This window comes from Pogona vitticeps, chromosome 1 (genome assembly GCF_051106095.1).
Source record: "Pogona vitticeps strain Pit_001003342236 chromosome 1, PviZW2.1, whole genome shotgun sequence".
NCBI lineage: Eukaryota > Metazoa > Chordata > Lepidosauria > Squamata > Agamidae > Pogona > Pogona vitticeps.
Genome location: NC_135783.1, coordinates 139,991,537 through 140,018,840, shown reverse-complemented (window position 1 = coordinate 140,018,840; position 27,304 = coordinate 139,991,537). Strand labels below are relative to the sequence as shown.

Here is a 27,304-nt window from a genome sequence, read left to right as displayed (position 1 = left end):
GCAGTAGGTTATCTTGGCAATGCTGGGTTTTAACTTGCAGGTTTTTAAGTATTTTTGAATTGTTTTTAATTTTAATATATCCTTGTTTTTTAAATACGATGTATATCTCATGTTTTTTTAAAAAATCTGTTCTATCTGTTGTGAGGCGCCTTGGGTCCCCTATGGAGAGAGAAAGGTGGCATATAAATAATTTAAATAAATAAATAAGTTAGTGTCACAACACAAGAAAATGATCAAATTTGCGTGAATGAATAGTAAAAACATGAACCAGCTAAAATACAGAGTATTAATTAATGAGCACAGTTAGTTATTCCCAACCATCACACACTGTGAGAAGCTTCTGCTGGTGTTGTAAAGTTCGTAAGAGAAGAAAGATAAGGTCATCTTGACAGCAGCTAAGGTTCTCTCTAAGATGTGCGCCCCTGCACAACTCTGCCTTCTTCTGTGCAGCCTTCTCCTCTTCTGTGCACCAACAGTGATTGTTTTCTGCCCCTTTGGTTCTGGTAGCGATGGAACTCCATGCGTGCCTGGAGGAACTCATGCGCATGAGAGACAGAGCCCCCCCCCAGTGGGGTTGAACATTAAGGGAATGTTGGCACCCGCTGTTTTTGGTAGTTAAAGATTTCCCCTTTCTATACTGTAGCCCTCAGATGATCCCAGGTATGAAAAGGATTGTAGGGGAGCCTCAGGCATTTCAAAACAAAAGTTGGAAATATTTAATTTTTGACAAATTGCTGGTGGTGGTGACATAATCATCCTAACGTGGTGCACGTTATGGCAATGTGAAGCTTTCAGTCACTCGGTCTCTTAATTTCTTGCTAGAGCTGCTGTAAAAAAGCTTCAGCTGCTAGAGCAGAGCCTTCTGTAAAGTCCTAATTGTTCAGATAGGGTGTGGAAAGTCTAACTGAAGAGTTAAGTCTTACTGGGCTAGCAACAATTTGTTTTTCATTGTAGCATCAGTGCACCACACACAGGAGTTTCTGTACTTTTACAGAATTTCGTTTATACGGTGGCTGTAGCCTTTGTATGGTTATGGTTGATGACAGGCTTCTAGGTTACCATCCATAAAGAAAAGAATTGTGGGTGCTGTGCTTGTTATTTTCAGCAATTATTCTGTTTGGGAAGTGGTTCCCAACCTTGGCTAATCCAAGTGTTCCTGTGCTGGCTGGGGTTTCTGGGAGCTGCAGTCCATGAACACCTGGGTTATCCAAGGTTGGGAGCCACTGTGTTAGGACCATCATTCACTGATGCCATATTTCTATCTCTGGATCCTGCCACATTCTGAAAATTTAAAGTCTATTTATATGTTTTACCTATGTAAACAAAGCAAGAATAACAATTATAGGGCAAAATTTGTTTTTCTCTCTTCTGTCCTTTTGGCTATTACCAGTTTCTGGTGGGACACTTTTGCCATGAAATGTGGTTGATGGGGGAGCTTTCAAACAGTGCACCAAAATCCCATGGGGTATTTTCCATCTATGGAAACTAGAGACTACCACTAACTTTGCATTCTATTGAAAAAATGTTTTGCTTGAGCTATACTTGAGGCTTTCTTCATATTAAGAGGTGACTGCAAAGTTCTGTCATTTCTTTGGAGGCAAACTCCCAAAACCAGAGACCACAAAAAGTTTGGTGGAAGAAGCTTGAGCTACCTTTTATTAGTCATGAAACTCATTTTAGAATACCTTGCAGGACATCAAGGTTTTGTATGTTGCTGCTTTTAGGTGGAAAGAGTGCTGTTTTAACTGCCCTTATCGTTGGCCTTGGAGGAAAAGCTATAGTAACGAACCGAGGGACATCTTTGAAAGTGTTTGTGAAAAATGGCCAGAGGTAAGTGGAACTCCTCCACTGGAGAATGATGCTGGGGATGGGGTAGGGCTTCAGATTCAGTGCTTTTCAAGGCTTTGTGCTGGACCAAAAGAATTTGTGATCCTGGCCAAAGGAATTCTTCCAACCTGTTGGCCAGTCTCTGCAGCAGCCCCCAATGGATCTGAGAAGCTTGAAGCTAAGTATTGTCAAAGCAAGGGATCAGTTCTAGGTGGTGACAAGGTGAAAAGTGGTCTGATGGCATCTTTGCTTTTCTTTTCCTTATTCTGTAAAGGTTGGTTGTGTTGTTATTGCAACATTGCAGAGGAAGGAATGTTACATTTTCAGAGAAGAAAGTCTCATCTATAGTGAGATGCAGGTCTGTCCGCAAGCATGTTTCTACTTCAGGTTCAAACTCATTTTCATCTACTACTCCCCATAAAGCTTCCCTCTCCCTCCATTCCTTTAACAGATTCACGTGGAAAATTCCTCTTTTCTTTGTTTTGTCATGCATAAGAATTTCATAGTCAACTGACCCTACTCTCTTAATGACTTCATAAGGCCCTTGCCAAGTGGCAAACAATTTAGCTTGATCAGAATGCATCAGTAGTAACACCCTTTGTCCAGGAACAAATTCTCTTATCTTCACATTCCTGTCATATCTCCTTTTTTGCCCAGCTTGAAAATTCATTAAGTTATTTTTTTGCTATATTCACAACAGTCCTTAGATGGTCTCGCATTTCCATAACATGTTGCACTGTTAATTGGGCTTCATCAGGTCCCTCCTCCCACTTTTCCTTTACCAGGTCCAAAATACCCCGAGGATTCCATCCATACATTAATTCAAATGGGGAGAAACCTGTGGAGGCTTGTGGTACTTCCTGAATGGCAAACATAAGTGGGGCTACTAGCAAATGCCATCTTTTTGGTCTTTCCATGACTAGCTTCCGCAACATCCCCTTCAGAGTTTTATTAAAGCACTCCACCAATCCGTTGGTTTGGGGGTGGTAAACGGCTGTATGGATAGGTTTCACCTCTAGGAGGCGCCATAACTCTGAGCGTCTGGCTCATAAAATTCGTCCCCTGATCCGTAAGGATTTCTTTGGGAAATACTAAATGAGAGAACACCTGCATTAATTCTCGCGCTAGTGCCTTAGCCGTGGTGGACCGGAGGGGTATGGCCTCTGGATATCGAGTGGCATAATCTACTATCGCTAATATATGAGTATGCCCACTCTCAGATCTAATTAAGGGGCCCACAATATCCAAGCCAATTCTCTGAAATGGATAGTCCATTAGAGGCAAAGGTATCAACTCCGCCCCCAACCTAGGTTTCCTTTGAGTTTTCTGACATTGTGGGCAAGTAGCACAAAATTCTTTGACTTCTTTCTCCATCTCTGGCCACCATAACCTTTGCCTAATTCAGGCCTTCATCTTCTCTTCCGCTAAGTGTCCTGCTAAGGGGATATCGTGTGCCAATTCTATTACTTTCATCCTCCATTTTTGAGGTACCACAAGTTTCCTATCCCCACAGTCATCCACCCAATACAATAAACCCCGATCCAGTTCCCATCCTCGTTGTCCCCTTACTATAGTTCCCGATGGTTGAGCTGCAAGCAGAGGTTCTTGCAACGAAGCATCATCTTGTTGCATAGCTCGTACTTGCTCCCGCGTTGTTCTCTGTAAAAAAATCGGACTGATCTTCAACCTTAGGGCACTCCCCTTGTAGCCCCTCCTTGATCGCCCCTACCGCGCGCGAACCAACCCAGTCCCTTCCAAGTAGCATCTCTTGCGAGAGTCCCGGAACAACACCAATGTTCATCCTCCTCTCTTCCTTCCCCACCTTAACATTTGCCCAAATAGTTTGGTAGTTCTTAACGTCCCCATGGATGCATTGGACTACCAGCCCTTCATGCTTTTTATCCCCACACAAGTCTCGCACAAGAGTCTTCCTGCATCCCGTGTCTATAAGGGCTTTTTTCTTTTCCCCATTCACCCAAGCCTCAACCTCCCACCGTTCTGATGCTGACGTTTTTGGCGCGTGGGGTTGTTCCAGTTGTCCCACCCACGAACAGTCTGTCCCGGGGCAATTTTTTCTCACGTGGCCGAAATTCCACAGTTAAAGCAAATGGGTCGCCCTTTCTTGCCCTCACGCCATACCGCGCTGGGAGTATAGATGGGACGCCCGTCATTGCCCTCGCGCCATCCCGTCCCGGGAGAATAGATCCGCTGATCTACCGTAGTTGGTCGAACAGGCCTAGGTGCAAACAGCTCAAACATTTTTCCGCATGGCTTGAGAGGTCCACTCATCTCTGCGTTCTGCTTCGCAATCGAATTCAAAGTCGAAAGCGAAGCCTCTCCACCTCGTGGCTTTCCTCTCTCCGCCCAAGGGGCATTACCCTCCTTAACAGCCTCTTCTGGGTTGCTGTAATCCTACAATAGGGTGATGGCTTTCTCCAGCGTTTTAGGATTATTCCTCTGAACCCAGCTTTTCGCGCCTGTTCCTAATGACTGAACCAATTGTTCCAAAACTATGGCATCGACTATTTGATCCCCACTATTCTCCATAGGTTTTAACCATCTCATGGCGTTAGCTCTCATCCTCTGCGCTACAGTGCGCGGGTGGGCTCCTGGTTTCCACTTGAGCTCCCTCAACCTCTTCCGATACGTCTCTTCTGTTAGGTTTAATGTATGAAGTATGGCATTCTTCACGATCTCATACTGCGCCGCCTCTTGTACACTAAGCGTATCCACTATTTCTTGTAGCAGTCCCGTGAGGCAAGGAATGAGGATAAGAGTCCACTGTTCCTTTGGCCATCCCGCCGCAAGTGCCACCCTCTCAAACGTGTGCAAGTATGCCTCCGGGTCGTCCGTGTTGGACATCTTTTGCATACGGATGGGAGCCGGTCCGGCCACTAGGCTTCCCCTCACACTCACCGCGCCTTTCGGGTTCTTTTCTTCCTCACTCCCTTGCATACGCATTTGTCTTGCAATCAGGGTTTGCTGCTCCGTAAGGTTTTCAATAAGTTTAGCTTGTCTCTCCATGGCCTCTCGTAACTTAAGCAATTCTTCCTTTCCCGCCTCTGGCGTCCCCCCGGCCCCACGTTGGGCGCCACTGTGACAAGGTCCTTCCTTGGCCGGGGGTGCACTGGTGGTAAAGGCGAGAAAAAGACGTGGAAGCTGATCTGGAACTTCTACATCAACATTTTTATTTGTAACAGAACGTAATTCAACGGTATCAAAAGGATCCAATAAACAGTCATCCGTCAACAACTTGTATTTTGTTGGTCTCACAACTGGAGGTCTCCCTAACTCTCCTAAAAGGGAGCCGGCCCAAAGCGTTCCCGATCCGTCAAGGGTCTTAGGGGGGCACTCCGTACCGTGCATACAGTCCCGCAGCACGGGTGCCTGGCCCAATCATCCTCTGGGGGCTTCTGTTGAAAGGAAGGTCCAGGGCAGATCACTCTCCGACCACCAGGGTGATTCCTGGGGTACACCACTACCGTCCATTCTAGGGGATCGTACCCTCGCCCCTTTCCTCCAGGTAATAACGGGTCCGGTAACAATCCCCCTCCCAGTTGTAGATTAGGGAAATCTTTAACAATATCAGGTGCTTCTCCGGAATAGAGCATGGGCTCTGTTTGGACCCCTCTATCCACGAACCTTCCCAACTCTCTGTCTGTCAATAATCTAAAAATGCGTGCGCTCTCACTCTCTTTTATATCCTCCTATAAAATGAGGTCTAGCTCCGCCCCCCTTCATCTGCTAGACACACTTCAGTTGGTTTGCTTGTTACTCCTTCCGCTTGGTCTATTTTAATTAATATCCCGTCCACACAACTACTTCCTTCTACGGGGTCCTCCTTCATAGAGATTTAACTATGCGGACCTTTGTCAGCAAGGTGATGTCTCTGCTTTTTAAGATGTTGTGTAGGTTTGTCATCGTTTTCCTCCCAAGAAGCAGGTGACTTTTAATTTCGTGGCTGCTGTCATCATCTGCAGTGATCATGGAGCCCAGGAAAGTAAAACCTGTCACTACCTCCATATCTTCCCCTTCTGTTTGCCAGGAGGCGATGGAATCAGTGGCCATGATCTTTGGGTTTTTGATGTTGAGCTTCAGACCATTTTTGTCGCTCTCCTCTTTCACCCTCATTAAGAGGTTCTTTAATTCCTCCTCACTTTCTGCCATCAGAGTGGTATCATCTGCATATCTGAGGCTGTTGATATTTCTTCCAGCAATCTTAATTCCGGTTTGGGATTCATCCAGTCCTGCTTTCCGCGTGATGTATTCTGCATATAAGTTAAATAAGCCGGGGGACAATATACAACCTTGTCATACTCCTTTCCCAATTTTGAACCAATCAGTTGTTCCATATCGAGTTCTAACTGTTGCTTTCTGTCCCACATATAGATTTCTCAGTAGACAGATAAGGTGATCAGGCACTCCCATTTCTTTAAGGACTTGCCATGTTTTGGTGTGGACCACACAGTCAAAGGCTTTTGTGTAGTCAATGAAGCAGAATTAGTTGTTTTTCTGGAACTCTCTGGCTTTCTCCATAATCCAGTGCATGTTAGCAATTTGGTCTCTAGTTCCTCTGCCCCTTTGGAATCCCGCTTGTACTTCTGGGAGTTCTCGGTCCACATACTGTTGAAGCCTGCCTTGTAGGATTTTGAGCATAACCTTGCTAGCGTGTGAAATGAGTGAAATTGTACGGTAGTTAGAGCATTCTTTGGCACTGCCCTTCTTTGGGATTGGTATGTAGGCTGATCTTTTCCAATCCTCTGGCCACTGCTGAGGTTTCCAAACTTGCTGACATATTGAGTGTAGCACCTTAACAGAGTCATCGTTTAAGATTTTAAATAGTTCCACTGGAATACCATCAGCTCCACTGGCCTTGTTGTTAGCCATGCTTTCTAAGGCCCACTTTACTTCACTCTCCAGGATGTCTGGCTCAAGGTCAGCAACCACACTCTCTAGGTTGTCGGGGACATCCAGATCTTTATGATATAATTCCTCTGTGTATTCTTGCCACCTCCTCTTGATGTGTTCTGCTTCTGTTAAGTCCCTACCATATTTGTCCGTTATCATGTTCATCTTTGCACGAAATGTTCCTTTAGCATCGTCAATTTTCTTGAACAGATCTCTGGTTTTTCCCTTTCTATTATTTTTCTCTATTTCTTTGCACTGTTCATTTAAGAAGGCCCTCTTGTCTCTCCTTGCTATTCTTTGGAACTTTGTATTCAGTTGTCTAAAACTTTCCCTATCTCACTTACATTTTGTTTCCCTTCTCTTCTCTGCTATTTGTAAGGCCTCGTTGGACAGTCACTTTGCTGTCTTGCATTTCCTTTTCTTTGGGATAGTTTTTGTTGCTGTCTCTTGTACAATGTTATGAGCCTCCATCCATAGTTCGTCAGGCACTCTGTCCACCAAATTGAGTTCCTTAAATCTGTTCTTCACTTCCACTGTATATTCATAAGGGATTTGGTTTAGATTATACCTGACTAGCCTAGTGGTTTTTCCTACTTTCTTCAGTTTAAGCTTGAGTTTTGCTACAAGAAGCTGATGACCAGAGCCACAATCGGCTCCAGGTCTTGTTTTTGCTGACTGTATAGGGCTTTTCCATCTTTAGCTGCCGAGAACATAATCTGATTTCGGTATTGCCCATCTGGTGATGTCCATGTGTAGAATCACCTCTTGTGTTGTTGGAAAAGGGTGTTTGTGATGACCAGCTTATTCTCTTGACAAAACTCTATTAGCCTTTGTCCTGCTTCGTTCTGAACTCCAAGGCCAAACTTTCCTGTTGTTCCTTTTAGCTTTTGACTCTAGCATTCCAGTCCCCTATTATAAGAGCATCTTTCTTTGGTGTCAGTTCTAGAAGGTTTTGTAAGTCTTCATAGAATTGGTCAATTTCAACCTCTTCAGCATTGGTGGCTGGTGCATAAACCTGGATGACTGGGATGTTGAAAGATCTGCCTTGGATTCGTATTGCAGTCATTCTATAATTTTTAAGATTGTATCCCAGTACAGCTTTTCCCACTCTTTTGTCAACTATGAGGGCTACTCCATTTCTTCTACGGGATTCTTGCCCACAGTAGTAGATATGGTAATCGTCTGAGTTGAATTCGCCCATTCATGTCCATCTTAGTTTACTGACGCCCAGGATGTCAATGTTTATTCTTGCCATCTCCTGTTTGACCACATCCAGCTTCCCAAGGTTCATAGATCTTACATTCCAAGTTCCTATGCAGTATTTTTCTTTGCAGCATTGGATTTTCCTTTCACTTCCAGGCACGTCTGCAGCTAAGCGTCCTTTCAGCTTTGGCCCAACCACTTCATTAGCTCTGGAGCTACTTGTACTTGTCCTCCACTCTTCCTCAGTAGCATGTTAGACGCCTTCCCACCTGAGGGGCTCATCTTCCAGCGTCATGTCTTTTAGCCTTTTGTTTCTGTCCATGGAGTTTTCTTGGCAAAGATACTGGAGTGGCTTGCCAGTTCCTGCTGCAGGTGGATTGCGTTTAGTCAGAACTCTCAACTCTGACCTGTCTGTCTTGGGTGTGCCTGCACAGCATAGCCCATAGCTTCTCTGAATTACTCAAGCCCCTTTGCCATGACAAGGCAGCAATCTGTGAAGGGGAACGTAGATAATATTTCCATGTTAAAGACTCTGACTTGTTTCTCAGGGAGTATAGAGTTAGACTGCAGTCCTGTGTTCAGTTAACTGGGAATAAATGATATTTAGAGTTGAATATGTATGCTGCAGTGCTTAATTCCATTCTGGAAAAAATCTGCTCTTATAGTATAAAAATATACAGGTACAGTATAGAATTTGCATATGTGTTTATGCAACTTGTATGTTAATTGTTCTTTGTGATTCAGTTCTGCAGATGTTACAATAACTCTCCGAAACAGGGGGGAAGATGCGTTTAAACCAGAGCAGTATGGCACCTCTATTACTATCAACCAGCATATAAGTTTGGAAGGGCATCGTAGTTACAAGCTGAAAAGTAGTTCAGGTTTGTTGACATTTTCTTTCACTTAAACTGTTTTGATATTTGCCTTCATTTAGACAGCATTAAGAATGCTTCTACTTCTAGAAGAAAGCCCATACCATCAGAAAATCAAAAGGAGTGGTAAGAGGAGGAAAGTGATAGTGAAGACCATCCCCAGATTGTTATTTAACTCTCAATACATGTTGTGTAATGTGATATTGAATGTTTCTTCTTTTGATGTCTTGCAATATTTCCCTCATTGCTTACCATTTATAAGTACATACATTCATGGATGGCATGGATGGGAAAACGGAAAGAGGGACATAATCACCCTCATTGGGGAAGGAGGGGAAGTGGTTGGTTAGTTGCTGGCTTAGATGCACCTGGGACTGGAGGTGCTGTATTGAATGTGGTGGATGTAGGGATCCTAACCAACAAGTTTCTTATGGTATCTGCTGGAATTAAATCAAAGGAATGAGGTCACACCACTAAGGAGTGTTTGAAGTGTCAGCGAGGGCTCTTTCATAGGGTCCATACAGACTCCCAGGAACAGTTCTTTCTGTCACCAGTCTTGAAGAAGAAAGACAGACAAGCCATTGTTTTGTTGACAGTCTGACCTCTCCTTGAGACTGGACTGGTGGAACCAGTTCCAAGTCAGGGGAGGTTCATGGGGGTGTGATCCATCCTCCTTGTGGTCCGGAAGCATGAGTAATATTTTAGCCGGTCCTAAATCTTAAGTCTATCTGCAGGTACATTTTGTACAGCTGATTCGGGATGAACCTACTCCAGACTTTGCAGGACCTTTACCCTGGTAATTTTCTCTTCCCAATAGAACTAGCAGGAACATACTTTCATGCAATTATCCAGGCTTGTCACCACCAGTCCCTTCATTTTTACTTGGACAGCACTTATAGGTTCACATCAAAACCTTATCTTTGGGCTGGCATCTGCCCCTTGGTTGCTTTTGAAAGCACTAATGGCATTGATAGCACACCTGTTTTCAGGGCACAGTCAATCACTCTCAATATGCAGGACTCCCAGAGAGTGATTTGACCATAGGTGCCAGTTAAGTAAAGGTTCCCCTTGACAAATTGTCCAGTCGTATCTGACTCTAGGGGTTGGGGCTATTCCTGTTTCCAAGCCGTAGAGCCAGCGTTTGTCCATATACAGTTTCCATGGCCACGTGGCCAGCGCAGCTAGACACAGAACACTGTCACCTTCCCACTGAGGTGGTACCTATTTAGCCACATTTTTGCATGCTTTCAAAGTGCTAGGGTGGCAGGAGCTGGGACAAGCGATGGGAGCTCGCTCCAGGTGCCAGTTAGAGATGGGCAATTACCATGGTTTGGCTCTGTTTAGTAGATCAGGCCCACAAGTGTTGCATGGGCACTCTGGATTCTGCGTTCTGTCAGAAGCGGCGCCACGGGCTTCCCTGCCCTGCCTCATCTTCTGAGTGGGCGCCCATGGGAGGAGGCAGGGCAGAGTGCCCTTGCAATACTTGTGGGTTCAATATGCCGAACCACGGTAAGTGCTTCTCTCCAATGCCAGTATCACAGAATGTAAATGAAACTATCACTAAGGAGGCAAAGGGGACAGAATTGAAAGAATTGTGTCATTAATGCTTCCATGGGGAAGAGAAAGAGTTGTGGATGTGCAGAGGAGAACTGCATGGTACAAGGGCCCTGCCAAGTTTTCATGTTCTTTTATCTGTTCACATGAGACAGGCAGGTACCCAAATAGTATCTTATTACAAAAATATGGCTGTGAGTTGGGGTATGTATGGAATATTCGGGAATCACTGGGAAGCTACAGGCTAATAATACTGTAATTTCATGAGGACATCCAAAAACAACAACAGCAACCTCCAAATGAATGCAGGATAACAATTCCAAACAGAAAGGGCTAATAAGGAAGAGAACATATCGAAGGGAGAGAGAGGGTGAAGTGTAATAATAGTCATGTGGTGTCAAGTCAGTTCTGACTTATGGTGACCCTTTTCAGGGTATTTAAAGTAGAGAATAATTAGAAATAGTTTGGCCTTCCCTTCCTGCGGGGGGGGGGGGGAGACTTGGAACTACGCAGCTGGCTCAAGGGATCACAGGTTGTCGAGGCACAGTAGAGAATCACACCCCCAACCTCTGACTCTGAAGTCACATACATCACTCACTCAGCTATCCAGCCTGCTTAAAGTGTAACTGAACTAAAAAAAAAAAAAAAAAAAGAGGCAATACTAGTTTTTACTGGCAGACTTCAAGTTGTTCCTCTGCACTAGAGGAAGACTAGGGGAAGCCTCAGAGATTAGTTTTAATTGTCCTGCCTATCAAGGTGAGTAAGAGGAGCCCAGAATTGACTTGATGGCATGTAATTATTGTAAAAGTGGGAATGCTACTGTTGACAATAGAACCCCTGCAGAAACTTAAGCACGGTTTTCTTACTTATGCAGCACATAATGAAGGACTGTGCTGTGTCCCAAACCTATGATTTAATGTGAGCTGTTACTCCCTTTAAAAAGTGCTAACTGTAATTTATTCTCACATTCAGGTTCCATAATTTCTTCAAAAAAAGAGGAGCTTACTGCAATCTTAGATCATTTTAATATCCAGGTAACATCAGAAATACTTTCATTCTATATACCATAGCACCTTACATCATTTATTTTAAATAGTTCTAAAACAGCCAGCCAAATGAAACAAGCAAGGAGCCCACTGTCCCTCACTGTGGGGCTCAACTCGGCGTGCATTTAGTAGGTCTTCTTGGTCCTCCCTTCTTTGAATTTCAGCCCTGTCCTCCATCACTACAAGCACTTTCAATCTGGAATGCAGCCAGTAAAGGGCAATTAATGTTGAAATAAGTTACTACTGCAGTTATAACTAGAGATGGAGGTATTCGTATATGAATATGAATATCCCTGCACAGGTGGCATTACTGAGGGTCCAGCCCCAGGGGGCCGGATGGTCCACTCACCAATCCGCCGTTGATGGTGCGATTCTACGAATGGCTCCTCAGCACGTGATCCACTCGCCGCTCTTCAACCTTGCAGCAAGGCTTGTCCTCCTGGCAGGAGTGGCGAGCAGATTGCACACTGCAGAGCCATTCGTAGAATCGCGCCATCCACATTCACAGCAGCTCGGTGAGTGAACCGTCCGGCCCCATGGGGGTGGGCCATCCTTACCATCACCTGTGCGAGGATATTCGTATATGAATATGAATACCCCCATCTCTTGTTATACTGTAACTGATTTTCCCTGCATAGCAATGGATACAGCAGAATTTTTGAACCACGGGTGGGTGGTCAGTTAAATATTGGTCTTATTGGACAACTTTCTGAAACAACACTTACTTATTGGGCCGTGTGACTCCTATTTGGTTCCTCCTGCAATCAGGAGCAGCAAAATAAATTATGCACCTTATCTCCCTAGCTTATTTAGCATTTTGATCAACTTGGGAACTCTGGCCAGATGGAGGAAAGGCAAGCTGGAGTTCCCAGCTCATACCTAAAGATAAGCAAGCCAAGAAGGAGCAGTTAGGCAGGTATACTAGCACACTGCTGAAGAATCTTGAGCCAGGGTTCCCCATCTTGTGCTGTTTGCATCAGTCCATTTTACCTTGGCTAGTTTAAATATATATGGTAAAAGATGGTTGCTATTTCAGGTGGATAATCCTGTGTCTGTCCTCACCCAGGAAATGAGCAAACAGTTTTTGCAGTCAAAAAATGAAGGTGACAAATACAAGGTAATCAAAGGCACTTTACATTATGCTTTGTAAAATTGTATGGTACAGTTTTTTCATGTGTAGAAAAAGACATAAAAGGCATGCATGAAGAATACGAAGTCCGTGACCGATATGCACATCCAGATCTTCAACAGTTAGGAGGTGAAGGAACTGTTAAGGAGACAGAAGCATGTCGACAGAACTTGAGAAGTAACAGATTAAAAGTAATAGCTTATGAGTAAAGCAATTTTCATTTGTTGCTTTTCAAGTACAGTGGTGCCTCGCTTAACGAGTGCCTCGCTCAACGATGAATTTGCATAACAATGGCCTTTGCTGGAAATTTTGCCGCCTCACCTAACAATGTTTCCTATGGGGGATTTTTGCATAACGATGTTTGGGACCTTGCTTCACTTAACAATGACAGTTTTAGGTCCCCTGTTTCGCTTAACTTTTTTTTTGACAGCCCTGTTTTCGCTATTTTAAAAATATTCTAAAATGTTTAAAAAATGTTTAAAATGCTTGGAATCGTTAGTGCACCTAATAAAACCTTCGTTAAAGTAATTTGGCTTTGTTCTGAGTCTTTTTGAATTTTTGGTGATTTTTTTTCACCATTGAAATGTATTGAATAGGCTCCTATTGGAATGGATTAACTGGTTTTCAGTGCATTCCTATGGGAAATGGTGTTTCACTTAACGATGTTTTCACATAATGATGTTTTTAATGGAACCAATTAACATCGTTATGCGAGGCACCACTGTAATAGGGAGCAGAATAATTCTCAATATTTTAGCATTGTTTATCAACTGTTTCACTTTGGCATAAAAATAATGAAAACAATGTTTACTCATTATTCCACAAATACTACTGTAGTGGGAATATTGGAAAGTTTTTGTCCTTTTTTTAAAAAAGAGCAAGCTTAGGGACCCTCTTTGGGTGTGGAGTCCAGTCCCTCCCTCTGACAGAAACACTGTTGTGAAATCCGTGATGATAACTAAAACTAATATTTTGTTTCTTTCTCCTAAATCATGATGTAAACTGTTAAGGGAATCCCTAATGTTTGTGCAAACTTGATCAAACTCTGGGAACTTGTAAGCTTGTCTCTGCGTACTGCTTCTGGTGGAATAAGCAGAGTGAATAGACCATCTGTGAGCTTTGTTTCTGTGTGTATTCCTGCTTGGGGGGAGTGGCTTGCCTTCCGAAGGGCCACATGTCTCAGGACTCCAACATGACTCATATTCCAGTTGGAAAGAAAGAGGAAAGGCTATTGTTGCAGTAGTTAGGACAGATTTGGTGGTGATGGTGATCCTCTGAAGAGGCACAGTGGATTTTTTAAAAAAAATCCTAAGCAAATAACTTGCTTAGAACTTTTATTTGTACAGTGGTGCCCTGCATAGCAACAATAATCTGTTCCAAAAAAACGTCGCTATACAGATTCGTCGCTATGCGGGGCAAAAAAGCCCATAGGAACGCATTAAAACATGTTTAATGCGGTTCTATGGGCAAAAAACTCACCGTTATGCGGAAATCCTCCATACGGCCGCCATTTTCGCTGCCCAGTAAGCGATGAAAGGTCGCGAAAACTCTGTGGGCAGCCATTTTTTTAACCTGGCGGCCATTTTGGAACCGCCGATCAGCTGTTTTAAAAAACATTGTTATGCGAAAATCGATAAGCGAAACGCTTACCGATCATTGCAAAGCGCTGTTTACCCATTTAAAACATTGTTATGCGATCGCTTTTGTGATTTTAAAAATCGCTATGCGGATTCGTTGTTAAACGAATCGCTCGTTATGCGGGGCACCACTCTACTCTTTTTGGAACTTTAGGGACTTTTATAGTTACACACGGCTCATACAAACTGATGTGTAATAACTAATGAACTACATGTTTTTTAAATAACTTTCTAAGCTAGGCCTAGTGTTTGCATTCACTGAATACACTATATACAACTGCATTGTATGCTACACTACATTTTTGAGCTTTGGGTATGAGCAAGCAGGCTGATGGTACCCATTGCTTTGGATTGACAGTTGTAAACCATGAACTTAATTGTTTCTTGAGTTAGTTCTTTATGAAAGCAACACAGCTGGAGCAGATGAAAGAAGATTATTCATACATTATGGAAACCAAAGAAAGAACAAAAGAACAGATTGAAAAGGGAGGACAGGTATGCAACACTTCCAGTACTTTGTAACAATCATGTCTTGGTAGATACAACCTTGTTTTCATGTGTTCCAGACATAAATGCTACAATCATGAACTGTTTTTAAAAAAATAAATCTTTCAAATTTGTTATAGATCTTCTTTCAGATGCCTAAGTAACACCTTAAACTAGCATACAAAATCCTTACCTTGAGTTGTCTCTCTGGCTCACTCTGATAACCAAGAGGATTCTTAACCTAATCATGTAGATCTCTTTCTTAAGTGCCCTCTAATGTGTGAGACGAACCCAGGAACCCCAGTATAATTCCTGGCTGTGTATTAATTGGGTCATCCACATTAGTCTCCCCAACCCAGTCATTTTCTCTGGTCAAGCAGGGATTCAAATCCAGTCTCCCAAGTCCTAGTCCGTCACTCTGGCCACTACTTGATGATTACTGTAGTGCATTCATTGTCTACAGTGGAAAAAAGCTATTCTTTCCCAACCAAGAAGCTTGCACTTGGTAAACAAGTTAACTTATCAAAAAGGAGGTAGCTGGGCAAGGCCGAGAGGGGCTGAGTGATGGTTTCTGTTCATGTGAGGACATGATCATACAGTCTTAAGCTGGATTACAGTGGTGCCTCGCATTACGATCACTTCGTTTAATGACAAAATCGCATTACGATGAACTTTTTGTGATCGCAAAATGATGTTTCCTATGGGGGAATTTCGCTTTGCGATGATCGGTTCCCTGCTTTGGGAACCGATTTTTCACAAAACGATTTTCCAACAGCTGATCGGTGCTTTCAAAATGGCTGCCGGGTAAATAAAATGGCTCCCCGCTGTGTTTAGGGACGGATTCCTCGCAAGACAGGCAGCGAAAATGGCCGCCTTATGGAGGATCTTGGCTGGATGGTGAGCTTTAAGCCCATCGGAACGCATTAAACAGGTTTCAATGCATTTTTATGGGCTTTTTAATTTCACTTTACGATGTTTTCATTCTACAGCGATTTCGCTGGAACGAATTAACATCGTAATGCGAGGCACCACTGTATTGTGTTTATTATTTCATGTGTGTGCTTTTCTGTAACTCATTATGTGTTGGATATGAGACTGAAGTTCCTGCGTTGTTCTCTCACAGTAGAGGTGTCTACGGCCTAAATGATTGGTTTAAGGATCCTGTCTTTATAGCAAATGGGAGGGACAACCCAAGGCCAGGATGACATCCTGCCACTGTACAGTGTGAATGTATTGTGGTAAGCATTGATGTGACTATTCCTTTTCTTTATCTTCCCAATGACTATTCCTCTATTAACTTCTGAGAAGAATAAGAAAAGAATAAGAAAAAACCCAGTTCATCTCTAGCGCAAATTACTTGATTGATAAAGTCCTGGTTTAATATACCGCTCATGGCTTGGTAAACCATAATTTATTAGACTGCAAAGTTCACTGTGTATTGCCCTCTCGCGTCTCATCTAATCCTAGGTCCAGTTACAGAAGTTTTGCGGGTTTCTTTATTCACAGTTTTATTGTGATAGCCAAACCAGAAAACTAGTTTAAGGACTTCCTCTCATCCACACTCTTGTATTCCTGTTTACCATGTATGGGTCTGAAAGCTGGACAGTGAAGAAGGCTGATGGGGAAGAAAAGGATTTGTTTGAAATGTGGTGCTGGAGGAGAGTTTTGCAGATACTCTGGACTGCCGCAAAGACAGATAAGTGGGTCCTAGATCAAATCAAGCCTGAACTATCACTGGAGTAAAAAATGATGAAACTGAGGCTGTCCTACTTTGGGCACATTATGAGAAGGCAGGATTCTCTGGGAAAGACAGTAATGCTGGGAAAGGTTAAAGGCAGCAGGAAAAGAGGAAGGCGGACATTCCACAGGCTTGACTTTACAGGACATGTTGGAGATTGCTTGTTCATAGGGTCTCCATAAGCTGTAAGTGACTTGGCGACACATAACAACAACTTAGCCAGTAATTTAACATCATGAGAAACCAGTGATGGATAAGAGAAGAATGAAGGGAGTGGGCAGCAAGAGGATTGTTCAGTCATTGGGATTGTTAATATCTGAGGAGAGGTGGTTACATATTGAGCCAATCTATTTTATGCTGAAGGCTATATACAGTACTTAATATTTTAGGTCCATTCTTCCTTTTTCTAAGCAGGTCTTTCACTAGTAAAGATTGGAAAAACTGTAGCACTTCTACTGCTGGCATTTCAATTCATCACCCTCTTATATATGTATTTGCTCTCTCTCTCTCTCTCTCTCTCATTCCCCACCCCCACCCCCAGTTTCTGGAAGAACTTAGGAGGCAGTATATGGAGAAAAAGGAACACTACAGAAGTATCGCTGCTTTGAGTGAAATGCAGAATGAGTTAAAGGAGTTATCGCACCAGATAGCTTGGGCAATGGTAATTGTCTTAGCATCTGTCACTTAATGCAGATGGGATTAATTTGATGGTTTTCGTCATCTGCGTGTAGCTTTAATATTGGTGTTGCATTTTAGGTGAGAGATGCTGAAAAAGAAATGAAAACAATCAGAGACGATATTGGAGTTCAAGAAGCGAAAAATGAGAAATTTGTTGAAAAAGTGAACGAATGGAAGGTTTGTTGCAATATTTGGCTTTAATTGCTTTGGTTCCATTTTTCAAGTAAAGCAGCAAGGCTTGGGTGTTTTTTTTTAAATGTGTAATTAAGATACCTTTAAAAGTAGATTGATGCCTTCTTCTGAGACTGCATTCCAAAATCTCAGATTTCTTTAAAAGTGTTTCTTTATGACCAGTCCAGATTTATCCCTTTTCCACAAACACTAAACCTTCAGGATGTGTCCTGAAGGACCAGAACAAGAAGGAAGACTTGATACTTGGGCGGTGGGGGGGGGGGGAGCTCTTTGTATATAGAAGACTGGAGAAATGGATACTTGGATTTTTCCCCAGTTTTGGGATACTTTGTGCAGAACCTGATACATGGTTAACAGGAGTTTTGTGGAAGGGAGCCCAGCGCTGGATCAAATGACAAGCTAGGACTCAGGAGGCCTGTGTTTAAATCCCTGCTTAGCCATGGAAAACTCACTGAGGGTGTGGAACCACTCAAGCCACTCCTTAAACATCTCACTTACCTTGAAAGTCCTCTTAGGGTCACCATAAGTCAATTCTCTTGGAGGCACTTTGAGACTGCAGCTTTGCTCAAGGCCACGCTGGCCACCTCTTCTCCTGGTGGGGGCATCAGGGAGGACACAGTGAGAGGTTGCAATGAAATGCTCAACCTGAGTGCTGCATTGAGTTGTTAACTTGAAAAGTAAGGCGGAGGTGAGTTGCTCCTGCTTTAGCTGTAAAATATTGTTACTTTGTCCCATTTAAGACCATGCAGCCATGACTAACCTTTCTGATTAGGTTCAGTAGGATTTTAGCATAAATGTATTTCCCTTGTGTAATGAAGTTTCTGATTACTTCATGACATTGCTCTGTTTATTTTTCAGGATAAGGTAAATGCAGCAGAAGAAAAACATAAAGCCATACGAGAGAAGCTAGAGACAATAACTGAAGAAGTTCAAACATTGCAGCCTTCATGTACTTCTTCAAAAACAGAAGTACAGGCAAAAAGAAAAGCATATAATGATGCAGAGGTGTGTGGATGGGAAGTTCAGTCTTAGAGGGGTAGCAGTAAGCAGTTGCTGCCTTGTAATGTTCTTTCAGCCAGGCTCCTTGTTTTGTGCAAATTTGTCAGATGCACAAATTTTTCCATCAGTATAGTTGTATGGATGTATTTGTAGGAGGGGACTAGTGTTGTGAAACCCTCTTTAAAACAGGTCGGTTAACAGCAGGATTCCAGTTGTTGTTTTCCAGTTTGTGCCCGTATTGTCATTGTTCACTGGAAGATTGCGCTGGTTAGTTTTTAACATTGGCCTGCTTTCCTCATTCAGGCAGCACATAATCGATCTCAAGCTGAACTGAAACGCTTGGCAAAAGACCATGAGCAACTTTGCAGAAAAATTGACGAACTGAAAAAGAGGTAATGCTTTCTGCTTCTAAGTCAGTTTGTTACTCTGGTTCAGTACCTACACATGGGGATCCCTAGGTATTTGTGGGCATGTTCACACAATGAAGATTATTTTTGTAGTACAGTAGAGCCACGCTTAACGGGCGCCCCATTTAACGAAGAAATCGCACAGCGATGAAGATTTTGCGATCGCTTTGCGATGGTCTGAATGGGTTTTTTTGCTTTGCGATGATTGGTTCCCTGTTTCGCTTACTGATTATCTCAAAGCGATGATTTTCCCCCACCTGATCGGCAGTTTCAAAATGGCTGCCGGGTAAAAAAATGGCCGCCCGCTGTTTTCTGGGACGGATTCCTCGCTTACCGGGCAGCGAAAATGGCCGCCATATGGAGGATCTATGCTTAAAGGTGAGTCTGAAGCCCATAGGAATGCATTGAAGGGGTTTCAGTGCCTTCCTATGGGCTTTTTAATATCGCATAGCGATGTTTTCATTCTGCAGCGATTTCTGCAGAACGAATTATCTTCGCTATGCGAGGCACCACTGTACTTCACTTGATGTCACCCCATTAGTGAAGGGTGGCTGATATGAGACCCATTCCTTTCTTCTGGGTTGTACCTACATATTATCCAGGCAGTTACTGGCTTTATATGCCTTTAATTGGCATTTAAAACAGGTGACAATATAATATATATAATATATAAGTTTTGCGAATGGTTAGAGTTAGTAGTGTAACTTATCACTGTCAGTACTCCTTTGTAATCAATTTCCCTCTGATTTCTTGGTCTTCAATCCAGCCGCCAACCATATGTATCTGTCTATATAAATTAGATTCTGAATAACACTCCATGGCTAAAAGCATGTTAGTTAATGGCTGCTGGCATAACTCAATCAACATAAATCTCGGTGACAAATGGCCACAAATTAAGAGGTCAGTGTAGGCATTTGCTGTCATGCATTAACTTGTGCAACTCAGCATCCAACAGCAAATGGCTACATTGATATAACTTGCAGCAGTTCACCGCTGAGATTTATACTGATAGAGTTGTGCTGGAGTAAAAGTGTGGAACTAAGAGTGTTGATTTTAACTGGTCACTATATTTGACTCAAGCCCTATAGTTTATTCATATAGTGTGTGCAAAGAAGTTATGCTGGAGAAACATATTGAACTAAATGCAAACACTTTGAATGCCTGTTCCTTCTTTGTATCTTTGATTTTGCCAAATCAGTTCTTGTTTTGTATTCTCGAAGGCTTGTTTTGTTTAATATTGCAGTGCTGAGCGAATTTCTGAACCTGAAGTTTTGGAAAAACAGAGAAAAATTGAAACATTGAAGGAGCAGCTTAAGATATTGCATAATCAAGATGAATCAATTGGTTATCAGATAACGCAATTTCAGCAGGCTGTATCTGTGTACAAGGAAGATACTGCTAGGCTGAAGTAAGTTTAACAAATATAATTGAGATAGTTAAGTTATTTTTGTAATGTGAAAACTTTTTTTGTAATCTTCCTGTGTAACTTATTCAATTCCCCATAGGAACCAAAACTAGCATGCACGTACTGTGTTTACTGTAATGAACATTTCCCGGTGGCAGGAGGGGACAACACACCTGCCTTGCTTTCTTTGAGCGCCTTTGGCGAGGGAAAGGCAACCATTTCCTTGTTTTTTCTGCAACAGTGTTAAGGTTTCAGTTTTTGGCAGAAAGGCCTGCCATCCCATTTTGCCTAGACCCACAAGTAAAAGCGGATATTCTAGAAATGTCCTTTGAAGAAGAGAGACACTCAGGTGCTTGGTGAATGAGTTGTCAGCCATAATTCTCTCCCTATGATCCTTCTTGGCGTTTAAGATGGTCTTCTGTTTCCACTGCCAGTGCAGGCACGGCTGATAGAGACTCAAGAGAGGGCCTTTTCTGTGGCAGCTCCCAGGTTGTGGAATGCTCTCCCTGGGGAAATCAGGTTGCCCCCACTCTCCTTTATCCTTCAGGCAGGCCTTCAGCAGTCATCAAACATTATTCTGAACCGTTGTTCTGAATGCCTTTTAAAAGTTAAGATAGGTTTTTAAAGTTTACTTGCTTGTCGTGATTCAGTTGTATTCTACATTCAGCATATAGTTTACTTGTTTTTTAAGGTTTAACTTGCCATGTTATTAATTCTAATCTTTTTAATATTGTGAGTCGTCTTGGCTCCCCTTACTGAGAGAAAGGCAGCCTATAAATAATACACACACAAACATACACACACAAAACACAGCTCCTGGCACACTCGCTTGGCAAGCTTGCTGAAGTATGTGCCCCTGAGCAAAATTTAACTAAATTTGTGTGTGAAATAACTCTTGCAGCTGCAGTAGTGGAATCAGTCTTTTAATTATGCGTATTTCAGCAGCCTGTGTGCTTATTTATTTAGGAAGGAAGAATATGAACTGAAGCAAAAAGTGGATTTGCAGCAACGGCAGTTAAAAGAGTTGAAGGACAGTAAAACAAATAGACTGATAAGATTTGGACCTTACATACCAGACCTTTGTGAAGCAATTGAAAGAGCCCATCAACAGAAGCAGTTTAGATACAAACCCATTGGACCAATAGGTAATGTATTACTGTTTCCCAGTAAATAAACCCTTGCATATTGGACAGCGGTCTGTATTTTCTGAAGCTGTCTGGTGTTCTCGTGGTGCTTATGTGCTACAGTGGTTGTCCTACAGTGGCCCCTAAAATGTTAAGAGTTTCCAAACCTTATGTCGCTGGAAAGAAGTTGGGAATCATAGCCTGCATATCTGTACTAGTTGTAACTGTAGTAGCATGATTTTACACACCATGCTGAGTTTTACTTCTTGCATTTAGGTGCATTTATTCATTTGAAAGATGCTGAACTTGCGCTGGCTGTTGAGTCATGTTTGAAAAACCTGGTTCTGGCATTTTGCTGTGACAATCATAAAGATGAAAGACTGTTACAAGAATTGATGTCCAGGTTTTGCCAACAAGGTTTTCGCCCTCAAATCATTGTTAATCGATTTCGGAGTAATGTTTATGATGTAAGGCCAAGGTGGGTATATCTGCTTTTTTTGTCTAGAATCTCATTTATATATCTGTTTTGATTAAATTAGTAACAATTAATACTCTGTGTCATTGCTAAGGATTATAATTAAACAATATTAGCATAATATACTGTTGATTGTCTAGAGTTTCCCTGTCAGCTGTCATAACCTGTATTATTGCCATGCCAATTGCTAATGGATATTGGGAGGTTAAATATGTTATTTTAAATCTTTGATAGTTTTTTTAATGACTTCCCAGTTTACCATTAGCAGATTATTTGGTAACATAAAAGCAATCATGAGCCCACCTGAATTCATTGGGAGAAAGTAGGAAGGGCAACCATAGTACAGAATATTCTGTTCTACTGCATAAAAACAAAAGAGGCCTCTGCATATTGGGCCCCATCTGTTAATAAGATTAGCACTGACTGTACCTGCGTGACTGAAATCCTGTTGCATTGACGGCTCTTATGTAACTCAACGTTATGCAAGTGGTAGCGCTCATCGAGCCAAGGCAGAAGGGCTGTTTGTGAAGCTCTTCCTCTGGTGCATTACACAGTCAGCATGGGAACTGTGTTCCTAGTTGCACAATTGAATTGTTCAGTCCTCATGGCCAAAGTGGAATGGGCAGCAGATTTATGGAGGACAACTTTGCAGTGGGCTTAGACTAGGAGGGGCTCCTGTCGGCCAGCAAGGTAACTGGTTTCTTATAAAACTGAAAAGTTCTATAGATACGCTTTCTGTCATCTTTTATTAAACTAAAAGGAAATTAATTTGTTCTACTGGGTCATGTTTTGAAATACATGTTACCACTTTGTTTTTATTTATTCATTTATTTAATTTTTTTGGACAGGGCTGTTGTTCACCCTGGATTCCCATCAGTCCTGACAGCGTTAGACATTGACAATGCCGTAGTAGCCAATTGTTTAATCGACATGAGAAGCATAGAAACAATCCTGCTAATCAAAGTAAGGCTTTACTTTCTTAACCGTAAGGCATGCAAAACTCAAGTCAATGTATTGAGGAGAGGTTGGTGCCCTATACATTGTACTGCTTGTTCATGGCGTGACCGTTTTGTAGAACTTGCTAAGCCATTTGACGTAGCAGATGTTTCACAGGGTGGCTTGCTAGCCATTTTTGTAGAAAGTGAGAACAAAATTTTGTGGAAATGATAGGCTGGGCTTCTTGACTAGTCCTCTAGGTTTCCACTGATGGCCATGCTCTCCATCCCATGAGATCATTGTTCTCTGGTTTCTGAGTTTTTGTACTGTTTTTCCCTCCATTCAAAAGGCTGAAATGCATCTTCTCATGTTTAGTTGCTTGGTAGAAAGGGTTTTAAGTTGAAATAATACTGATATTTTGGAACAGCCTTTTGGTTTTAGCTCTGCTCACCCCTGGAGTAGTCTTTAAGAAACGTTATGAGAAAGAATTTAGCCTACTAGCTGGAAGACATCCCTCATGCTTGCTGTCAGGGAAAGACTTGTTGGCTTGTTTCTTATGACCAGGCAAAGTTTCAAGTGAGATTTCAGTTTTAAAGTGTGTTCTCTTACAGCTGTAATGCAAGCACTGTTGTCTTGCATAATATTACTACTACCACTACCACTACCACTAATACTAATACTAATACTAAATACTAATACTAATAATACTAATAATACTAATAATACTAATAATACTAATACTAATAATACTAATACTACTAATACTACTAATACTACTACTACTACTACTACTAATACTAATACTAATACTAATAATAATAATAATAATAATAATAATAATAATAATAATAATAATAATAATAATAATAATAATAATAATAATAACCACCTTAGAACTGCAGAGCTGGAAGAGACCCTATGGATCATCAAGCCACGCCCCTGTCAACGAGGCACACTTAGGGAATTGAACTCCCAACTTCTGGCTTCGCAGCCAGAGACCTCAACCACTGAGATATCCAGCAGTTCAGTGGGTGGGTGAGTGGGGGTGAGAAATGGCAAATACTAATGATTCTGAAGAAACATTCTGCCTGGAAGTACAGTGGTGCCCCACTTGACGACGATAATGCGTTCCAGCAAAATCGCTGTTAAGCGAAATCATCGTCAAGCAAAAAAAAACCCATTGAAATGCATTGAAAACTGGTCAATGGGTTCCAATGGGGGAAATACCTGATCGTGCAGCGAAGATCCTCCATAGGGTGGCCATTTTCCGCTCCCTGTCATGCAAAATGAGGTCAGCAAAACAGCGGGGAGCCATTTTGAGAGCTGCCGATCAGCTGTTTTTAAATCACCGTTAAGTGAAAAATCGGTTCCTGAAACGGAACCAATCATCGTGAAGCAAAAAAAACCCATACAAACATCGTTTTGTGATTGCTGTAGCAATTGCAAAATACCCATTGTCAAGCGATTTCGTCGTCTAATGGGGTAATCGTCAAGTGGGGCACCAATGTAAGTCTGTTCCAGAACAATGAATCAGGACAAGAAAACATTAGAATGGGATGCCTGATTTCTCAACAGGATATTTTGAAGGATAGTTGTAGTGTGTCGCAGAAACATGTTAGTCACACTAATTAGTATAAAAATACAGATCAACAGCCATTTAAAATGTTTCTGTCTAAATACTACAGTCCATGAAAGCTTCTGCTACTGCTTTTTTCTGTCTCCTAGAATAGTCAGGAAGCCCGTAGAGTGATGCAGCAAAACAAGCCTCCCAAAAATTGTAAAGAAGCTTTTACTGCAAACGGTGATCAGGTATTTGAGAGACGGTATTATTCCTCTGAAAATACTAGTCCCAGATACCTCAGCAGAGATGTGGAGGCCGATATAAGGTCAGCATCAACAACTAATTGCCTGCTTTCTTTGCAAAAGAGATGAAAACGCTTGCCCAAGTTCTGTCGTTTTGGAATTTGAACTTGCAACTTGTTTTGTGACCCATGCTTTGTTTCTTTAAGCCACTTGGAGAAAGAAGTTGAGAGTGAAAAAACTGGTTTGTTAGAACTGCAACAACAAATATGTTCTCTGCAGGATGATATAAAGGAGAACAATCGCCAGCTTACCAGACATCATCAGCACCAGAAAGATATACAGGTAAGAGATGTGTAGGACGTTGCTGTGAGACTGGAAGTAATTGCAGGATTCTGGGTTCTTTTTAGTATATGAGTAACACTCATTTTTGTAGTTGTAGAAGGGGTAACTTTGTGACTGCACAAGCGTCATAGGTAAAGGCAAAATAGAAGTAGCAAGTAAAAAAAATGTGATAGCACCTTGAAGACTAACTTTTTAAATGTGAGCTTTCATGGACAAGTGCACATCATCAAACATCTAAGAGATTTAACATGGCAAATATTTATACATGGCATCAGAATCTAGATATCAAAACACAGAGATCATGGTTGATGAGAAAGTCAGTGGGTGTTTTAACATTGTGATGGTGTCTTTGATATGCAAGTCTTTCATTGAAGCTTGTAAAGAATGTGAGAACCTCTGTCATAAAATAATAGTGGTAGAGTAACATGAATGTTAATTAGATTGACTGTTTACAATCTGTGATGAACTTTTCTCCCCTACAAACTTTCCTTTGTAATCAGTGGCAATAATGTGTGAATTACCGAGACAGTGGGTGACCATGAGATCAGAGTAAAGAATCTGTTTACTTTTGAAGCTTCTAAGGTGGATCTGTTATACAGGAAAAAATCTGGGAGGTGCAGTACAATACAATATTTGTAGTGCTTATATCTGATGGTGCCCTAAAAAGCCTTCAATTTTCAATTTTGCTTTTATTTATTTTTCTGAAATTCATGTCATTTAATACAGAGGTCCCCACCCCCGGCCCGTGGCCTGAGCCAGACTCGGCCACGGAGACAGACCTCCCACCCCCCGCACACACTCATCCCCACATAGCCTGTTTGTGCCTGCTCGCGCTCGCCTGCACCCCTTTCTCGCATGCACACAAGTGCTTCCTGAGCACCACGCCACCCTTTGTGCATGCGCATGAGCGCCCCCACTCCTTTGCCCATGTGCACAAGTGCGCTCCTTCTCACATGCACATGAACTCAGGGGAGTGCCCTGTCTTCCCCAGCCGGTCCGCAGGGCTAAAAAGGTTGGGGACCACTGAAAATATATGAAAATGATCAGTACCCCTTTACCTATAAACATCTGGTGGAGCAAGTAGGACACTTCCTCATCAAAGATAAGGGCTGAAATCAGAGGTGATATGACATGCTTTCTATGTGTTAAGTGGTTATTCGTATTGGTAACCCTGGCGGTAGTGTAATGTTTAGACTACTGCTGATAACTTTTGGAGATTCTCTAGTTCAGTGCTTCTAAAAGTGGCAACCCATAGACCAGAACCATCAGTTGCTGATCCACAGGAGGTTGTGAGGAAAGAAATATATTTCAAATCCAGTCACTTGCAGTGTGTGCCCATACATGCCAATGTACTAAATGTACAGCGGTGCCCTGCATAGCGACGTTATGCAGAAACATCGGATTAATGTCGCTATGCAGAAACATCACTAAACAGAACGGAAAAAGCGTTCCTGTGGGGCCCAAACTCACCGTTCAGTGAAGTTCCTCTATAGCACCGCCATTTTTGCGCCCTTGGTAAGCGAGGGCACGGCGTGAAAACACTTGCGGTGGCCACTTTGGGCACCTGGCGGCCATTTTGGAACCGCCGATCAGCTGTTTAAAAAAACATCGCAATGCGAAAGATCGGTAAGCGAAACACTTACCGATCATCGCAATGCGATGTTTTGCCTATTCAGAACATTGCAAAGTGATAGCATTAGCGATCTCAAAAAACAGATCGCTATGCGGATTCGTCGTTAAACGGTGCGCTGGTTAAGCAAGGCACCACTGTATTCACAATGTAAAAAAGCCACAGGCTGGATGTATGGTATACTGTGTATATACTTACAATGACAATAAATTATATTATTATATTATTATTATTATGGCAAGTGGCTGAATTTGGAAGTCATTGTAACTTTTCTGTTGCAGAATGCCTGTAGTTTTGTTCTACCTCAGTACAAATTCTGTAACAGAATATGACTCTGCGGGAGGAAACTTGTGCTGCAAATGAACTAATGCATGAAAATATTATTATTATTATGCATGATTACATGATACAGGAGACACAGTTCTGGCAGCTCAGAATGAACCAAACTTAATGTGCATTTAAGGTTATGTCATCCTATAGATCAGTGTTCTCCAACCTTTTGCGGTCCACGGACTGGCTGGGGAAGGCGGGGCACCCTCCGCACTCACATGCATGAACAAGCGCACACTCTCTTGCAGAGGCGGGCGTGTGCCTGCACAAGTGCCACACCATTTGCGCATGCGCGCAGATGGGCCCAAATGAGTGCATGCCATTTGCGCATGTGCACGGCTCCTCATGCGCATGTGCAAACGACAGTGCACACTTGTGCAGGTCCCCGCACGCATGTGCATATGGTAGCGCGACGCTTGTGCAGGCACGCCGGAGTGCACGCACACACACAAATGGGCGGCACAGGGGTGAATGCACACGGGGGGTGGGGGGAGGTCTCTCTCGGCAGCCTGGTCTGGCCCAGGTCAGGGACTGGGACTGGGCCAGGGACCGGGGGTTGGGGCTTGCTGCTATAGATGATGCT

The 27,304-nt window shown here is 42.5% G+C and overlaps 1 protein-coding gene across 5 annotated transcripts in view; it reads left to right on the top strand.

Annotated features, from left to right (window-relative positions):
* SMC6 (structural maintenance of chromosomes 6) overlaps positions 1-27,304 on the top strand; it is a 54,481-nt gene that overhangs the window by 5,116 nt on the left and 22,061 nt on the right. For 3 of the 5 annotated variants that reach the window (XM_020784273.3, XM_020784274.3, XM_078388458.1), the window contains exons 4-18: positions 1,725-1,830; positions 8,683-8,819; positions 11,337-11,398; positions 12,447-12,527; positions 14,570-14,671; positions 16,942-17,061; positions 17,157-17,255; positions 18,129-18,275; positions 18,573-18,661; positions 19,920-20,084; positions 21,048-21,226; positions 21,482-21,683; positions 22,529-22,643; positions 24,342-24,502; positions 24,626-24,761. In XM_020784273.3, coding sequence (XP_020639932.3) covers positions 1,725-1,830; positions 8,683-8,819; positions 11,337-11,398; positions 12,447-12,527; positions 14,570-14,671; positions 16,942-17,061; positions 17,157-17,255; positions 18,129-18,275; positions 18,573-18,661; positions 19,920-20,084; positions 21,048-21,226; positions 21,482-21,683; positions 22,529-22,643; positions 24,342-24,502; positions 24,626-24,761 — 1,901 coding nt within the window. The remainder of the gene's footprint in view (positions 1-1,724; positions 1,831-8,682; positions 8,820-11,336; positions 11,399-12,446; positions 12,528-14,569; positions 14,672-16,941; positions 17,062-17,156; positions 17,256-18,128; positions 18,276-18,572; positions 18,662-19,919; positions 20,085-21,047; positions 21,227-21,481; positions 21,684-22,528; positions 22,644-24,341; positions 24,503-24,625; positions 24,762-27,304) is intronic. The other 2 variants (XM_073001871.2, XM_073001878.2) reach the window with 2 other exon arrangements.